The 17,357-nt window shown below is 41.3% G+C and overlaps 1 protein-coding gene across 3 annotated transcripts in view; it reads left to right on the forward strand.

Annotated features, from left to right (window-relative positions):
- Positions 1–17,357, forward strand: part of ndrg3a (ndrg family member 3a) — a 37,190-nt gene that overhangs the window by 14,446 nt on the left and 5,387 nt on the right. For 2 of the 3 annotated variants that reach the window (XM_059329071.1, XM_059329072.1), the window contains exons 2-9: positions 571–651; positions 3,210–3,242; positions 13,536–13,641; positions 13,796–13,916; positions 14,147–14,209; positions 14,307–14,367; positions 15,392–15,478; positions 17,034–17,090. In XM_059329071.1, the coding sequence (XP_059185054.1) occupies positions 595–651; positions 3,210–3,242; positions 13,536–13,641; positions 13,796–13,916; positions 14,147–14,209; positions 14,307–14,367; positions 15,392–15,478; positions 17,034–17,090 (585 nt within the window). In that variant the 5' untranslated portion in view covers positions 571–594. Of the gene's footprint in view, positions 1–570; positions 652–3,209; positions 3,243–9,151; positions 9,310–13,535; positions 13,642–13,795; positions 13,917–14,146; positions 14,210–14,306; positions 14,368–15,391; positions 15,479–17,033; positions 17,091–17,357 lie in introns of those variants that run through there. The other variant, XM_059329073.1, reaches the window with a different exon arrangement.

A 17,357-nucleotide genomic window follows, 5' to 3' on the forward strand; every position in this document is an offset into this window, starting at 1 on the left:
CATGTATGTAACTCAAGAACAGTAAATATGTCATGTATCTCAAGAGCTCACACTCAACACTGCACTTCCTTGGGTCCTCAGTAATACACTTGTCAAGTGGGAAGTAATAATAAAAAGATCCAAGTTAAATGTTATTCAAAGTAAGTAGGAAAAGAGTCAGGTTAGCATTGCTAGCATCAGAGCACTTTTGTTTGTTCACTACATTTATCATATTCAAATAAGTTACGGTCTGCTTAACACACCCCACCATCCCCCCACCACCATGATGCCTCTATCATATAAGTGCATAAATGTGAATTCATGATAAGAAAAAGTTTATGGTTGGAGCAAAAAGAACCACAATCAAATCTGATAAATCATAAATCAGATGTAAATCTGGTCACTGTCTGTCAACTCTGAATAATTTTATTTAATCACTTTGAAAGTATAGAATAGATAGATCTTCTTTGCCTTTTAATGGGCTTTTTTTTGCAGTGTTTAATGCTATGCTCTCACAGTGTACAGTTTTGCTTTCCTAACTGCTAAAGCTTATTATCTAATATAATCTTTTCTCTTTTTCTTTTTCGACAGAGTTTACAGTGACAAGACAGGAAAATGGACGAGCTGCAGGATGTACAGCTGACTGAGATCAAGCCGCTGTTGACCAATAAGGTGAGTTGTGGGGAGGTCAGCATAGTCACAAACCACTGAGGCAACAGGCACACAACTGTGCACCTGAACTAACATGTAGAACTCCACACACAAGCTAAACAGCATGTGCTGCACATTCAGAGTGAATGAGCACCCCATATGGCCCTCCCAGGCAAATGCATACGCTAATACACTAGGCATGCAAACTCTGCAGTCCTGCTCATCAAAGTGAATTATTCATATCTGCTTGACTGTGGAGTGGGAGAAGAAAAGAAGGGAGAGAGCGAGTCAAAAGAGAGAAAAAAGGGTGTAGACTGAGAATGAGGCAAGAGAGAAGAGAAGCGGGGCGTACAACGTAAGATACCCAGAGTCAGAAGAGACAGACAAGCAAGAAGGAAGACAGATCAAAGGAGAAACTTTAAGAAACTCATCTCTTCATTTCTAAGAGCTTGAAAGATTGTAGGAAGTGAGCGACGGCAAAAACAGAAAGAAGCGAGGACGAGAAAAAACCCAATGGCAGATCAAAGCTCTTCCCATCCTCTTCTAGTCTACTCCTCCTCCTCCTCTTCCCTGCTCCGTCTCAACAGCTGATTAGTTGATTAGAAAAACTGTTTGTTCTCTCCCCAGGCAACTGTCACAGACAGTCAGGAGGGTGTAGTGCCTCAGAGGAGAAGTGAGTAGTGAAGTATCAGGTCTGAGGGGATTGCGTCACCTCAGTGGTTGGGTTTAGACAATGAGCACATTTCTCCTTATCGGGTGTGTGAAGTAGATGTCTCTTGTGGTGTGGGGACAGGGTGGGGAATATGCATCATAAAAACCATCTGAATGAAGGATGCTGGTACTGACCTCTCACTCCACCTAGTGGCCAGCTCATTAAAAAGACAAACCTGGAGTCTTGAAAGCAGATGGAGATCTTGACATGATAACAGTGATGAAAGAGAATTCTCATTTTCTCTCTGATGCTATGTAGAATTGATAAAAAACATTTTCTGATTTAATTTAATTTATGCATGTTTACATTAATGGTGCCGCCAGGTAGGGGGAAGAACTGTCTGCAGTCATAATGACAGTTAATAACAGCATTATGGCCTTCCCAGTGGCTACAAATGTATGTGATTTAAGTTGCTTCAAAGGAAAGGAAAGAAAGAAAAAAAAATGTATTCATCAATCAGCACAAGGTAATTTTACACAAAGCATTTGCACATCCCTCCTAGATACAACACACACATGCATTGTGCAGGATGAGGCATAATACGTTGACCCTGGAGCAGTTTATGGATTCATTCCTTGCTCAAGGGCACCTTGGCAGTACTCCATATATGTAGACTGGTAGCTGGAGAGGTGCCAGTTTGCCACTGGAGACATGAACTGGCAGCTCTCCAGTGCAGAGAAAGTCCACATGGACTGAGCTACTGTCTCCCAGTCGCAAAATGAAGTTTAAAGTAGAGCATGCACAAGAACAAAACTAGAAAAAGGATAATTATCTCTTGCATGGTGCAGCAGTTGGCATAACAACAAGTGAAAGCACGGTTTCATCGTAACTTTGGCCAATCAGATTATTTAGTATAAACTAGTAAATGTATAAAAACTCTCATTGCTGTGCTCACGTTGAGGCAGCTGACCTTCACAAAGGTGCTTTGTAGATAATAAACCTGGGGGTATTTTCTTCATGACAATAGTCCTAACATGATGAGGTTCACTTTGCTGCAATCGAAGCATGTATTTACAGTACTTCCTTCCTGTACTTTCATCTTGTCTCTACAGTAGATGAAGTACCTGTAAAATTTTGATTACATGCTTCAGCACCAGAGAACTGCATTATAGCAATGGAATAGTGTAGACTCTGTGCAGCAGAAATCATGGTAAAAACATGTTTATCTCCAACTGTTTCAGTAGGAAGAAGAAAGGGAGAGCTTTATTACCACCATCTGCCTCTACACTAGTATGTACCCTACTGGTCTGTCCTACTACTGAATCCCACAAGAATCTTCTTTGTTGTCGCTGCCCACTCTCACTTTTCTGCCCATCTCTTCAGCAGCTTCCTGCTGTCTGAATAAAGACCAAACACCAACTGAGACTCTTTGTAGTTACAGTTATTTCCAGTATTTATGTGACAATGAAGTGCAAATTTTTTTTTTTATATTCCAACACCACATGAACAAAAAATGATTTGTGTCTCTACCCTGGGATCTGGATCCGCTCCGAAATGTAATGGGTTCTTCCTTGGTGCATGCTACACCTTTCCACAAAGTTTCAGGATAACAACCTCCTTGGTGGAGGTAATTACATGGTATTCCCATCACAGTATTTCATGCCCAATCATATTATCCAGAAACTGTAGCCTATACTAGTAGATATTACACCAGGCTCAGTTTAAATCTGTAATGAGTATAGTTTTCTGCAATATGGGCACAGTTATCTACCTGGATCCCACTGCTTAAATGTGCTGAAGTCAAACAATTCAGTCATTAAGAGCTTGTAAAATTGAGACACAGTAAGATGTATTATTACTTTTATTTAAAAAGCAAAATTTATGAGCCTTGGCATATTTTAACTCTGTTCTTTTACTTTTCTTACAGAATGCACGCAACTTTCAAGACTTCGACTGCCAGGTGAGTGTTGTTCACTGCGCCTACACAAAGCACTGTTGTACCATGGTTTGTTGTGTTGGCAGGAGGGGGTTGGGGCATAGGGACATAGCCCCATTCTTCCCCCCTACTGCTGAACTCATTTGTTTGCTTGGCCTACATCTGATCATTGTTCCACACAGGCAACATCCATTTTTATCGCACACCATATGTTGGTTAAATATAGGATATTTTGTGGATAAATTGATGCGGGACATCCACCACACTGGCCAATAACTCAGGGTGGCATCGTTTGAATGCTTTTTTCATACATCATTTTTGCCCAGCTTCTTACACTTAGTTAGGGTTTGTGATACACCTTATAAGGAAGATTATGGGGCTGCAAATAGTGGACTTTTTTTTTAATCATAGTCTTTTTGTGCAGGGATTTAGGAATTACATAGTCAGTTGTTAAATTCACAACACTGCCTATAGAGATCTTTACTGAGTGAGTATTCTTTCATTGTAAATGCCAGTAAAAATATATACTAATGCAGTGATTTGAGACATCCTTTATAAGCTGTTACAGCTCCACAGTAACATTGTGTTTGTGTGATTGTTTCTGTGATACAGAAACTGCGCTTGCCTTTTCACAGCAAGCATTTCAACCGCAGTCAGGTCTTTTTATGTGATAATAATTATCATTCAAGAAACAAGGGTATTGGCCTTGAGCAGGCACTGCTCCAGATCCTTTTCTTTGATGGTTTTTTTTTCACAAGGAATAGGATTGCCGGCCCTCCACCTCTGTGCTATGCAATTTTCTTCTTCTTGCAAGGAGCCTCTTGCATGAGGAGTGACTTCCCACGGGCAAGCATGCTGCCTTGTTTCATGAGCATCATGGCTGCAAAGGGTTAAATCTTTCATCCCTCTCTCTCACTTTCTGCAGTCATGGTTGCTTCCAGCATCCCACCAGAGCTAAATATAGCTGCTGCAGGCAGAGGAGGAGGAGGAGGAGGAGGAAAGCATGTTAGCAAGAGCAGCCATGCTACATGCTCCAATCCTGTCTGCATTGTCACCAATATATTAATATTCACAAAATGCTGCAATCACTCATAGTGAGTGAGTGCTCCATAGTGTTATAATTCTGTACACTCATCTTGTTCTGATTCAGTTCAGGTCATGCAGTTGTACTCTAAAGAAGGAAGTGTACCAGATTTTGTCTCAGGGGTATTGAGGCAGACTTAAGTGTATTTGACCGTATTTCTGTGGCAGCCATTTTGACCTCACACAGTGACATTCAGGAGTATAAAGAAGTTAATACAGCTTGTTTGAAAGCTATTTGAAAGCTTCCATATAAATAATACTTTAACAATAAAGTGAGAACTTGGTTGCTATATTAATTGGTCTTTTTCTTGGAAGACATTGTCACATCAGCATGTGTAACTTTAAAATAATAAAATTATTGATGACCATATTTCATTTAGCTTTGCAGTTTCTGGGTTCTGATATTATGCATATAGGCTGACTGTCACTTGAACCAAGGTGTTATTAGTAACACCTGTGCTTTTCCTACTATTATGAGCCAAAATACCTGATGTGAGAAGGCCTGGTAACAAATCAGCAATCTTAGGAATAACTAGAACTAGAGCCAGACCGATGATATTGGCCTATCAAAAGCATATTAACATTGATGTGCCCCAATAAAAACTTTACACAATATATAATGCAGAAAATGTTGCCTGGTCAACTAAGAAATTGTGTTATTTATTACATTTTTAAATCTTTTTTTAGTTAGCAAATGACTGAAACTGAACAGTAATGATGTTTATTTAGCTATTTTTTTTATTATTCATATTTATCCTTTATTTTCTCAGTTATCATTTATAGAATTGGCTGACAGTGTAATACATTGTTTGTATAATGTATAACAATGTTAAATATTATTTAATAAGGTTTTACGTTTAAGAAAGTAGCTCTCTGGGTACCATTTCAGAATGGTGAAAAATCGTATTAATATTTACATTCTGTCACCGTATCGGTTATTAATGAATTTTCCCCATCTAAAATCAATAAAGGCATCAGTCGCAAAAAATCCCATATAAATCGGGCCCTAACTAGAACATATAAATGACTTTAAAGAGCAACAAGCAGGTATTCTTTCTTTCTGAACTTTTTTTTGTCCATAGAAATTAAAATGTGGGCTTTACAGAATGTCTTTTGTCACCCTAAAATATTTACATTTAGTCATTTAGAGAAATATATTTCTCTTTTATTTGTTAAATCCTCAAACAAAGTGCATGAACAGATTGAATAAGCTGTTACTGGGGTTATTTAGATGTAATTTGTAGTGCTGTTACATTGCTGCTAAAATAAAGCAGACAGTTTTTTGCCTGCAGTGAAAATGTTGTTTTTGAACAAACACCAACAGATAAGGACAGAAGCAGAATATTTTGTCAGGTTTGGGAAAAAACAACGCTCTGAAGATGTTTGAGTTACACAAGTTGGAAACAGTCCTACGGCAGCACTGAAATCTAATTCTACAAATAATATAATCTTGGTAAAATAACAATAGCCTAATCTTTATCTGCAACTGTGCTTACAAAAATAACAAAGTTTAAACAGAATGAACAGACATAGAGAAACTAAAGCTGCACTGCATTCAAATGTAGTTTCAAGATTTAAATGTTGTTATGAATCAAGCTTTGAATTATTCAGTACAGCCTTATCAGATTTAAAAGGATATTCCTGGCATTAATTTATATCATAATTGAACAGTCTCCGTGATTGTTTGCCCCAGAACTCCCAACATCATCCAAAAAATATTGAAAAAACAAAACCTGAAAGAAACTAATTATTAAATGATACTTCAAACTATTTGGTACACCCCTGAAATGTGTGTATATTTCTGTTTTTACAAGCCATAAAGGCAGAAACTCTGCAAGCTTCTCAGCAAATTAGCAAGTAGCCACAGTATCGAGGACAAACTGTGGTACTAAGCTGTATTTCACTCTAACTATTGGCTACATTCAAAAGCATTCCTCACAGATTTTCAATTTTGGATCTCTGTGGATCGCCATGGGGAATAAAATGAAATGTCAAATATTTCTCACTATTTTAATCATATGCATTTTGTGTAGGTGAAGGACAAGGCTCTGCACGTTGGTTTGAGATGAACCAATACAAGCTAATTTGTGATGAAAAAAAGTTGGTTGTTAAAGGTGTGTACCTGACTAGCATTGTTACACAGTCTAGTATTAGAAGAACAAAAGGCATTACAAGGCATTAGCAGCAGACTTCCCATGAATACAGTCTGTGTGGGGGAGGGGTCCTCATGACCTCACTGCTACACCATCACTCTGAGCAACGACATGACATTTCAGCAGCTGGAGGACAAATCCAGCTGCTCTCATCTTGACTATACTACTCCAGCTCCCACCACAGGCTGCTCATAGGTACTGCAACAGTCATAGTCAAAGCACTCTGCACCTGCATGAGGAAGGCGGCATGGATGATGGTGGCGGTGGTGGTGGTGAGGTGGGGTCAGAAAGGAGAACCTAGAGGGTGTGGCGCTGCAGTCTCATGTTCTTTGAGATGTCCTGCTTACACCAATGAGAAGGGAGGAAGGTGTGAGTCAGCATCCTCCACCCACAGGGACCTGCTGTGTTTTAAAGTGCATACTTAAGAACACGGAGTTACCTCATGGAAATGGAAATGGCTGACTGTACATTTTAAAAATAGAACATCTCAGAGTTGTTTTTTGTGGAGAGCAGAAAGTTGAATCTGGAATCTGAATCCATGTGATGCTTTAGTCACTGAAAATGTTTTTTTCAGCTTATACTTCTCATTAATAAATTGTTTTTCCATAATATATATTGATAATGACTTTTTAGGTTTCATTTTGTGGTTATTTCCAGTTTGGATGCCATGTCTTTTCTTTACCATATACAATTCCTACACAAAGACTAGATAGAAGAAGCTGCCTACTTAATTTTTCAGACCAATGGCTGCCAAGTCATGTCTATGACTTTTAAAATCCTCCCTGACTCATTTAGCTCAGCAGAGGGCGCCACAGGCCTGTCCGTTGCGAGGCTGCAGGGCTGTGTTTTGTGTGATGTGTCTTTAGTCTGCTGTGCTTTTCTTGCTGTATATTATCTGTTTTAAATGCCCTAAAGGTGGGCTCAGGCATCACAGATTTGTAGTTTATTGCACAGATGTTGCTCAGTCACCATCTTGGAGAGGGGGGTAAAATTGATCTTGTCATTTCATGTGGTGGACAGTTGAATACAGTATTTTTTTTCCTTAGCATTTTAAATTTTTGTTTGTACGTGTGAAAATCAAACCTTAAATTCTATCAATGCAGAGCTCTACATTGAAGTGAGCGATGCAGATCGGAGTGTCACTGTGAGGCTGCATGACTCCTCAGACTGCAGAGTCCTGCTGAGACACACAGTGACTCAATGCGTGACACAGAGGCCCCTGCTGTTTTCGAGGAAAGAGTAAGCATGCTTGGTCGCACATAACATTTCTATGAGTTGATGTGACCAATCGCATGTATATTGTGATAAAATCTGGCATTACATCACACTATACATACTTAGTCATGTTGCATACTGACATGAATGAATGGAGATGGAACTAAACACTGTAATTACATTTTTCCCAGCATTGCACTGCTGGGGGAAAATGTGTGTGGGCCATATGTGTATTTTTGATACCTATACTTAATTTTTTAAATATTTATTGCTCAAAATGTACATACAGTGCATGTGTGTCAGTGGCACCATCTGTTGGGTTCGGATAGGAACATTTTGGAGGAAAAACAGCAGTTAACAACCAAACATGCTGCTACATAGACTAACCAATAAAGCACCTTTTTTCTTTGTCATCCCACCCACTCTGCCGTTTGCATGTATGCATTGGCTGCACAGAGCAGCCTGTCTCACACAAAGACGTGATATTCTGCACTGCTAGCAGTTGTGAAGATGACAGAGGAGAGTAGAAAGGAGAGATCAATAAACTATGTGGATCAAATGATTCAGGGGCAGCTTCAGAGGAAATGGATCCTTTCATGTAGGGTTGTGAATGCTGGATATAAATAGTAGCTGGATGTGGTTTCATTTTCTGGGAAGCCAGGAACGCAATGAGAGTTATCTTGTACATTTCAATAGTGAAATGACTACTGAAGCTTTCTAAGGAGATTTCAATGTAAAGTAGTGCTGCAGTATGAGGCGTATGATTTGTAGCAAGGCTATAGTTCAACAGACTGCTGCATTTTATGGTAAATATAAACAGTGTCTGATTGTGGATATTCATGTTTAGGTGTTTCTTATTTGGATGCTGAGGTCACGGTCTTCTCCCTCAGCAAGGTGAAGCTAAAGTGAATCTGGAGACAGTTGTAGCTAAACCTACGTGATGAGCAGCCATTTTGCTGATACAGAACACAGTCCAGGGCGAGCTGTCAAAGTCAGCCTCCTCTCCTCTCCCTCCACTTTATCAGTATCGCTGTATGACGTCAGCAGCCTGCCCGTTTTCGTATACTGCCTCTGCATCCTTTGCACCCCATCACCCTTCTTCCAACCACCCACCCACTCCCCCCTTCCTTTTCTCTTTTCTCCTCTAAGCCCCACCCTCTCCCTCTACCCACCTGACCCTCCGCAATCCAATTAGACGCACCGGTGGCTGGATGCACGGACGCGTTGTGACTACCAAGCACAAACTGCAGTCTCACTCTCCTCCCCCTCTGTCTCTTTTCCTGCTCTCTTTCCCACCTCTTGTCTCTGTCTCTCTTGTTCTCTCTGCATCTTTTCCACACCCTCCCTCTTCTGCTTTCATTCAGATTATTTACCCATCTCCTCCTTACTCCCTCTGCTGTGTCTTTCTCCTCCCTCTCTTCTCCGTTTTCCTTGTCGCTGCTCCCCTTGCTGCCTCACCCTACATCCCTCCCTTCCTACCAACGCTCCCGCCCTCCTCCTCTTCCTCCTCCTCCTTTTGGAGATCTTCAAAGCTGCCCAGCACACACTTGCACATAGCGTAACACACTCCTCTCCTGCGTGGGAAAAACATGTCAGCTATTCTGGACCTGGACCAGATTGCATGCTCTGGGAATGGAGTGGTGAGTGACAAATGCATCTTGCCTGCCTTGACACACCTGGCTGGGTCCTTGCAGCAGGGGGTTCTAGTTGAGATTAGAGGGGGAGGTTGTGGTGCGGTCTCCTCAAAGAGGACAGCAGCTGCCTCTAGGAAGCTTGTGGTGGTCTTTCCTGGCTTGCTTGTCACCACCTTCAGCAGACGGCCGAGACTTTGGGCTTATTCTCTCCGGGCAGCTGCTAGTGTGGGGTTAAAACATTTGTTGTGTGTGTGTGTGTGTGTGTGTCTGTGTGTCTGTGTGTACGTGCGCCTACAGGTCACACAGTGCCCATGTGTGCAGCCTGCAAAGGCTAAACATGCTATGGGTGCAATGGTACATTTTAAGGTGGTGATATGAAAGATGCATGCATGTAGTGTCTGAATTTGCAAATGCCACAACCAGACAATGTGTACGTGCCTGTCAGTATATGGGTGTCCATCAGTAGGGTTGTTGATATTGTGTGTTTCAGAGTGCCTGCTTCTGTATATCTCAAATGTATTTTGTTGTGCTCATCCATAACTGCAGGAATGCGTGTTTTGCCTGTGAACGGCTGTGGATGGTGCATAGTGCCAGCATTGTGTTCCTAATTTTGTTATCACTGAAAACAGACAGGCAGGGAGGTCACTCACCCCCCACACACACTGTGGCGACAACACACCAAAACCACTGTAGCAGCTCCTTCCCTCCCCTGCAGAGACTTTGTAGTTCCAACCCACTGCTTCGATGACACACACACATACTGTATGTGTGCTGCAGGTGGGGAGGGCTGTGTTTGTGTCAAAGGACAGCAGGGTGGCATGCACCTGGGATGATCCCATTGGAGAACATGCACAGGATGCATGGGTGCAGATATGTGTCTGTCTGCATATGTTCTTGTGTGTGCATTAAATTAATTTGCAGACTGCTTCGTGTTTCTTGCTCTGTAATGCTGTTCTCAGGGGTGATTGATGCTGTTCCTGGCAGGGCGTGGAAGGGAGGAGGGATTGATAAGAGAGGGATTGCGGGAACAGGAACAGCATGACATATTGCTCTCCTCTTTTTCACCTCCCTCGCCCTCCTTCATTCTGGGACCCAAACCCAAGTGATTACCTCTCTGTCTGCCCCAGGCAACCTCCTGAAGCGCCTCTCCAGCAAAGCACAAACCCCTACTCAGTATTCCACTCACCTACAACCCCCCAAACATCCACACAGACTTTTTGTCCAACTACTAGCCACAATGAATGTATTGTAGATGAAAAAGGATTGCTTACATTGCAGTGCTTTCCCTCTTTTTCCCCTCTAGCTGTCCAGGCTAGCAGCCCCACCCTATGTCTGTTTCCTTGAGATGCTGCTGTGTGTACAGATATACCCATATGTATCTGTGAAAGCAAATGGTGAAAGGCAGCACTCAGATCAATACAGCTTTCAAACTCTGCCAAGAGCCAAATGAATAGATATAATAGGTCCTCTCCTTTACTCCCTTTTGTGCTACCCTTTTCTCCATGATTCTCCACCCTGGTGTGTGCCAGGACATGGCTGGAAAGGCATGATAAATTAATGTGATGCGCCCTTTGGTTTTAAGGCACACCTTTCTGTTAGTCATACAGGACTCCCCCTGTCTTCCCTCTTCTTTCCTTCTGTCTCTGTCACTCTGTCCCGGCTTCCTTTCACGCTCTATTTCCTCCCATACACTTCCAGACGCTTTATTATCTCTTTCCCCCCTGTGCTCCAATCACCTTTTTCATTTCCCAACACTGCTGGGGCGTATACGCCTGCTATCTCTGGCGCATGTACACTGCACACCAGAAGGCAGGCAAGTGTGTTTGCCTCGTTTTCTTCTCTTTCTACACAGTGTCCTTGACTCTGTCCTTGTCTAAAAACAAAAATTCTGCAGCAGCAACACGGCCACAGAGAGTTTCCTCTCCGTCTATAACAGGTTGTTCTCTCCCCCCCCCCCCCACCACCACACACACACACACACACCTGGCTGAGGTTGCAGAATCATTTTGTTATCTGTGAAAAGGCCTCCGATGGGCTCAAGGCTTCCTGTCGGCAGGAGAGTTTCTTCATGGTTTATTCCATCTCAGGTTTAGAGGTTATATTGAGCATCAGTGGACTGAAGTACACAGTCAGTGAGAGTTGCTTTGTGGTGTTTTCGTGTTCTGTGCGACAGGCTGATCTCTGTACCAACACCCACACATATGAAGATATCTCTTTCCGTTGTTGACAATATAAGTGTTTTCACTTTTGTGTTGCTGTGTCCATTACAGATTGCAGATGCAAATTACTGCAGCGTTGTCCTTGAGAATGTATTTATTCTTCCCTCTGAAGAGATTGTGACACATATCCATCAGCCAAATGCCCGCAGTAGCAACCAGGAGGGGAGCAGTCAGAGTCACGCTCCCTCTGTGTCTGTCAGCCATAACCTGTGTCTCTCGTCCGCCTTGGCTCGCTCTCTTTATTATTGATGACCATTGGGCCTTGAGACCAGGCGAGCACTGGGCCCCTCCCTGGTGCTCCTGTTCTGTGCAGTACACACACACACACACACACACACACACACACACACGCACGTAGCTAAGTCATGCACACCCTTGTATGCAGCACCAAGTCATGCTGACCTTGGAAGGTGTGTGTGTTTGTGACAGTGATTCTAATAGAATTGTAGAAACTGGCCATGTAACATACTGTATATTTTATTACCACCAGTTATGTCACTATCTGCACTCTTTCAGACTCTCAACCATCTACTGGAGGCTCTGTTTGTTTTTGCTGTGTCATTTTTTAAAATAAATCCTCTGATTTATCTTCGCCACATTTCTGTGTCTTCCAGTCAGATGAAGTGACAGCTGAAATTACTCTTAATCCATTTATTGTGCTTTTTGTACAAGTACTCGTGAAGTACTGTCGCAGGGCTTACTCCTGCTCGATAGAGACAGATTTTTAAAAGAAAGCAATGGAGAGAATGAAGCTGGTGTGAGGTCTTTGAATTTTAATGGCTCTGTCTGCAAAGACATTCATTTTTGCAGAGTCACACTTGTGAATGCGCTGTGAGTTCCAGTCCCTTAGATAAAAAGACTATTTTACCAAGTGAAAAGACTGTTTCTCACACAGCCCATTCTGTGCTTTATTTGTCCAAGGGTCTAAGGAATGTGTGGTGGAGAACTGGGGCATGCTTTGCATCCTCAAATTGAGATAGAGTCCCCAAATTCTGTGTTTTGGTCATGTGGGGTTTTCTTTAGGGAATATGTTTGATTTTTGTGAATTAAATCATCACCTCTATGTTCAAGCTTTGTTGCAGATGCAATTGTTTTATTTTATTTCACATGTGCATGTACTTTATCAGTCAGTATAGCATAGCATAGATGGAACTGAAAATGTTCCAAGTTTATGTCTTGTCTTTATGTATTATCTCCTGCTTTGTGCTTGGCTGAGATAATGTTCATGTATAGAGAAAAAGGCCACACAATACAATTAATATTATGCTGCTTAAAGCATAAAACTGTTTTATTATCAAAAAATCCTATGAATAAAACAATACTAAGATGAATTTATTTTACTAATTATGTATTGTCTGCACAGCCAGAGACTGATGTGCTGTAGCTTATCTTTCCTTACCAAAAAAAACCCATTTAACACCCTTGAAAGTGCTGTACCATTGCGCTGAACATTCTGATATTCTGTCGCTAGTGATAATCTATGTGTTGTTCAGACGTTACTGAGCATGCTCGTGGATGTGGTTTCCTTGTTTATAAACCCTGATTTCAAAAGAGGAAACGAGTGAAATGTAAATAAAAACAGAAAGCATCAAATTCAGAATTCAGATTGTAATTTTGCAGAAACAAAAGTTATCACTTTGTACAAAAAATAAGCTTTCCATTGAATATGTATCACAAAGGCTGAGCAAATTATTCCATATGCATTGCGTTTATTTACGTTTAAGACAAGTTCTTTGGAATCAGTTATGCTACTTTGCTGTAGCTAAAATAAAAGAACTGCGTTAGCCAGGTTCATAATGAAGGAATATGTAACCCAAATGGCTTTTGGATTTTAATTTGTTTGAATGATGCTGGATCTGGATTGTTTTAGTTTATTTTCCTAATTAACACTGGGATTTTTCCTTTAAATGTGATAGATGTGATGTGAATAATTTGAAAATTCGAAGCTTCATTCATAAAACATTTTTTTAATCTTTAACGGTTCTTTCTTCTTGTTGTTCTCTGTGGCTGCAGGAGCATGACATTGAGACTCCCCATGGCGTTCTCCATGTGACAATGAGAGGCGTTCCCAAGGGCAACAGACCCGTCATCCTCACCTATCACGACATCGGTCTCAACCGTGAGTCAGCCAAAAATAGACTCATCGATACGCAATGTCCTGGATGTGATGTTTGCTTGTTTTTAGCCTCTGACAGTCACACACAGGTCCTGGACAGAGTTTAAACTCCTGAACTCTCACAGTCTCACCGCGTCCTCTGTTTGCACCTTTCTAGACAAGTCGTGCTTCAACACCCTGTTCAACTATGAGGACATGCAGGAGATCACGCAGCACTTTGCAGTGGTTCACGTGGACGCGCCCGGCCAGCAGGAGGGTGCACCTCCCTTCCCCAGCGGGTGGGTGTCAGACTGGTTTTACATACACTGACAAATGGGAACAGATTTATTTCATTGCTGATGTAGGCGCCGCAATCAATTCATTTCGAATTTAAAGTGAGCTGGTAGTTCATTTACTAATGAAAGTACATTTATAGTCCAGCCTATTGGTCTAAAAAGTATTTAATTTATGATAAACTGAGTTTCTCTAATTAAATGCATGGACTCACATGCTTTACGTCTGTCTCCAGCTATCGCTACCCCACCATGGACGAGATGGCTGAAATGCTGCCCTCTGTGATGACTCAGCTCAAGTAAGTGGCCCCCGTGTTGATAGCTGATCAATGGTCATATGCATAAATTGACTATTCATTACCACCAGTCCCACGGTAACCAGTGGTTTCTCTGCAGGGTCAACAGTATGATCGGCATTGGCGTGGGAGCAGGAGCGTACATCCTCACCCGCTTTGCAGTGAGTCTCCCGTCAGGACCAGCGAGTCCACAATCTCAAACCCTTTTATTTTCTGTCCTTCTCTCGGTTTCGCCTGTAATAATTGAAGGTTTTCAGGCCACACCGCTTGTTACACTGAACATTAAAGCCTCCCATCAAGCCCACACAGGGCATCAGGTCTCTCCACAGTCTGCTGCATACACTGCTATTCCCCAAATGATGAATCACCTCAGTGATTCTCTCCTTTTTAGTTGCTTACGTCTTATTTCCACACTGAACGCAGTGGAGCTAAAATAAGCGCCATGTGTACAATAGAGCAGAAAGAGCTGGAAGTGACAGAGAGGAGTGAGGAAGCACTGAAAGATGAATAATGGAGAGAGAGAGAGGATGGTGGTCAGGGGTAGAAAAAGAAGGTGTAGGGATTAGTATTCGTGCTGCCAGGCTCTCCACGGAGAGTCTGCTCTTGTTTGGAATTAAGTACGAAAATTGATTTTGAAATTTAATTTGCTCTAACTGGCTTGGAACAAAATGTGTTGATAGATTTATAGCAGCTGTTGCTGCATTGCATTTGCATCGTGTTGAAAGCAGCATCCACAGTATTCCCTTAGCATTGGGCGAGATGGATCTTGGATTTCCCCAGACATCCTCTTTCTGTCTTCAGGCATTTCCAAAACCGCACCCCCTAATTTAGCAGCAGGATTCCATTTTCATTGTTTCGTGTCTTCATTTCAACATGCTTCACTTTTTGTCACAACAGGACAGAGAACACATCCAGTGGATTTATCCTGTGTTTGTACTGTTGAGGGATTACACGAAATCGTGAGCAAAAAATGACAAACTTCTGGTCATTGTAAAAATGTAGCAACAGATAGGCACCATTCTTTTATCTCACTCGATCAGGAATCCTAAGACTAAATAACACTAGTTTTACACCTGAGACATCAAAGCTGTCTGCAAATCACAGCACACATAATGCAAGATAACCCTTATTGAGGAAAACATCATAATTTTAAGTTTGCACTGACATAAATCCTTCTGCTCGCAGCTCCTCAACCCCACGCTGGTGGAGGGACTGGTTCTGATCAACGTTGACCCCTGTGCTGAAGGCTGGATCGACTGGGCGGCTTCAAAGGTCAGCATTACCACTGCAGCATAACCCTAGAAAGTCCTCAGTACACCCAGTACACATGGAGCTGTTACCTAAATAATTAACCAGCCATTTCAGTTCAGTTTCCTGCTATTTGTTAGGTTGTTATTAATGAATGCATGTTGGAGTTTGACCACTTTCTTTAATGCTACCTATCCTAGAAGTACTATTTTAAGCTCACTGTTTAATTTATGCCTCACATTTTATTCTAGTCAATTCTGTACAATGCAAGAACTAATTTGGATTATGGTGAAGTTATGGAATTGAGGATGCTAACACCAAGCCATAAACATTTTGAAATAAGCATCAGTCAAGTTAAGAATGACTACATGGCAGCTCCGTCATCAGTAGTAGTACTGTTCACCCCCTTTCAGTTGACTTATTGGCCATTTTAGTCTTAGCTGAATAACATTACTTTAGTTGAAGAAACTCACAAGCAGATCATTAAATACAAGAGGTAAAGTTGTGCTTTTGCATTACTTTTTTGTGAAGAAACATAGTTTTAACGATCAATTGATTAAACAAACTAAGTGATGACTCAAAGTCATATCGGTGTTAGTTGATCTTAGAAATTCTTTAATGGAGGATCACCCTAATAAAGGTAACAACAGCGACAACATTGCGTGACTACTCCCTAAATTGGCGCTCTGTCATCAAAATTTGGATCGCCCCTGGTTTATATCCATAATATACGTGATTACATATATTTTTATTGAACAGGATCATTCTATGAACTGACGGGCCAGCAGAATAATGTCAAGATTGCATATCTGTTATCAATAATAAAAATCACTTTTACTTGAAGAACTTGTTACTGTTACTATAGTTCATTTGTATGGATTAGATCTGATGGGTCACAATACTGTAGTGTGCTACTGTACTTCTAAGGTCCCATATTCCCATTTTTAAAAAAGGGTGAAAAAGTAAGATTTCCATGAGGATAAGCATTACAGTAATTCCCCAGATGCAATGGTAGTGCTGAGAAAGCAGTTGCCGAAGACCTGGAAAATATGAAACTGAAAATATGCATATGTCCCCTTTAATATTGTGAACAGTACATTGCTGTTTGTCCTTTATCAGTTTGTTCATGGAGAACATTCTTCGCTGTGCTGTTCACAGTCAGGGAACCATGGGCAGCTTCATATGACCTTTCTCCCTTTAGAGATTAATATCACCACACCTCATCTGTTCTCTTGTTATTCTTCGGTGCAACTGAGCCTAATATACAAAAGAAAACTACAGAGAGGAGGCATCCTTTACTTTTTAGATGTGTTTTTAGTATTTGTCTTTATTGTACAGTGACAGAAATTATGTAGGAGGGGAGAGAGAGACTTACAGAATGGCTGCCTGGCCTGGTTGTTTTTGTAATGGTATGCACCACAACGACTAGGTCACCAGGACGCCCATTAAATCCGTCAGTGCATACACTACCTGTATAGACAGGCATGGCTATGTAGCCATAACCATAAGGTTCCCACATACATATAAAGTCAGCTGTTTGTCTCTGTCTTAACTGGATCTGTCTTCCTCTCTTGTGCAGCTGTCTGGTTGGACCAGTAATTTGGTGGATATCATCATGGCTCACCACTTCAGCACTGTGAGTTTCTCCTACACTACATTTCTCACCATGTGCTTTTTCTCAGTGTAATTGACCTTTTTCATTAACAATGTCAAACATAAACAAAAACAAAAAAAAACAAAAAAGGTTGTATATGTGAATAAGTTGTGAAACATAATTACTAATAAAGATATACTTAAAAAAAAAAAAAAACAATGTCAAACATGAACTGAACCTCGGAGGAATTTCTTGATTTCCCTTGATACCTTTACCTCATCTTGCTCTCACAGACATGTACTAATTATT

This window comes from Centropristis striata, chromosome 3, assembly GCF_030273125.1.
Source record: "Centropristis striata isolate RG_2023a ecotype Rhode Island chromosome 3, C.striata_1.0, whole genome shotgun sequence".
Taxonomy (NCBI): Eukaryota; Metazoa; Chordata; class Actinopteri; order Perciformes; family Serranidae; genus Centropristis; species Centropristis striata.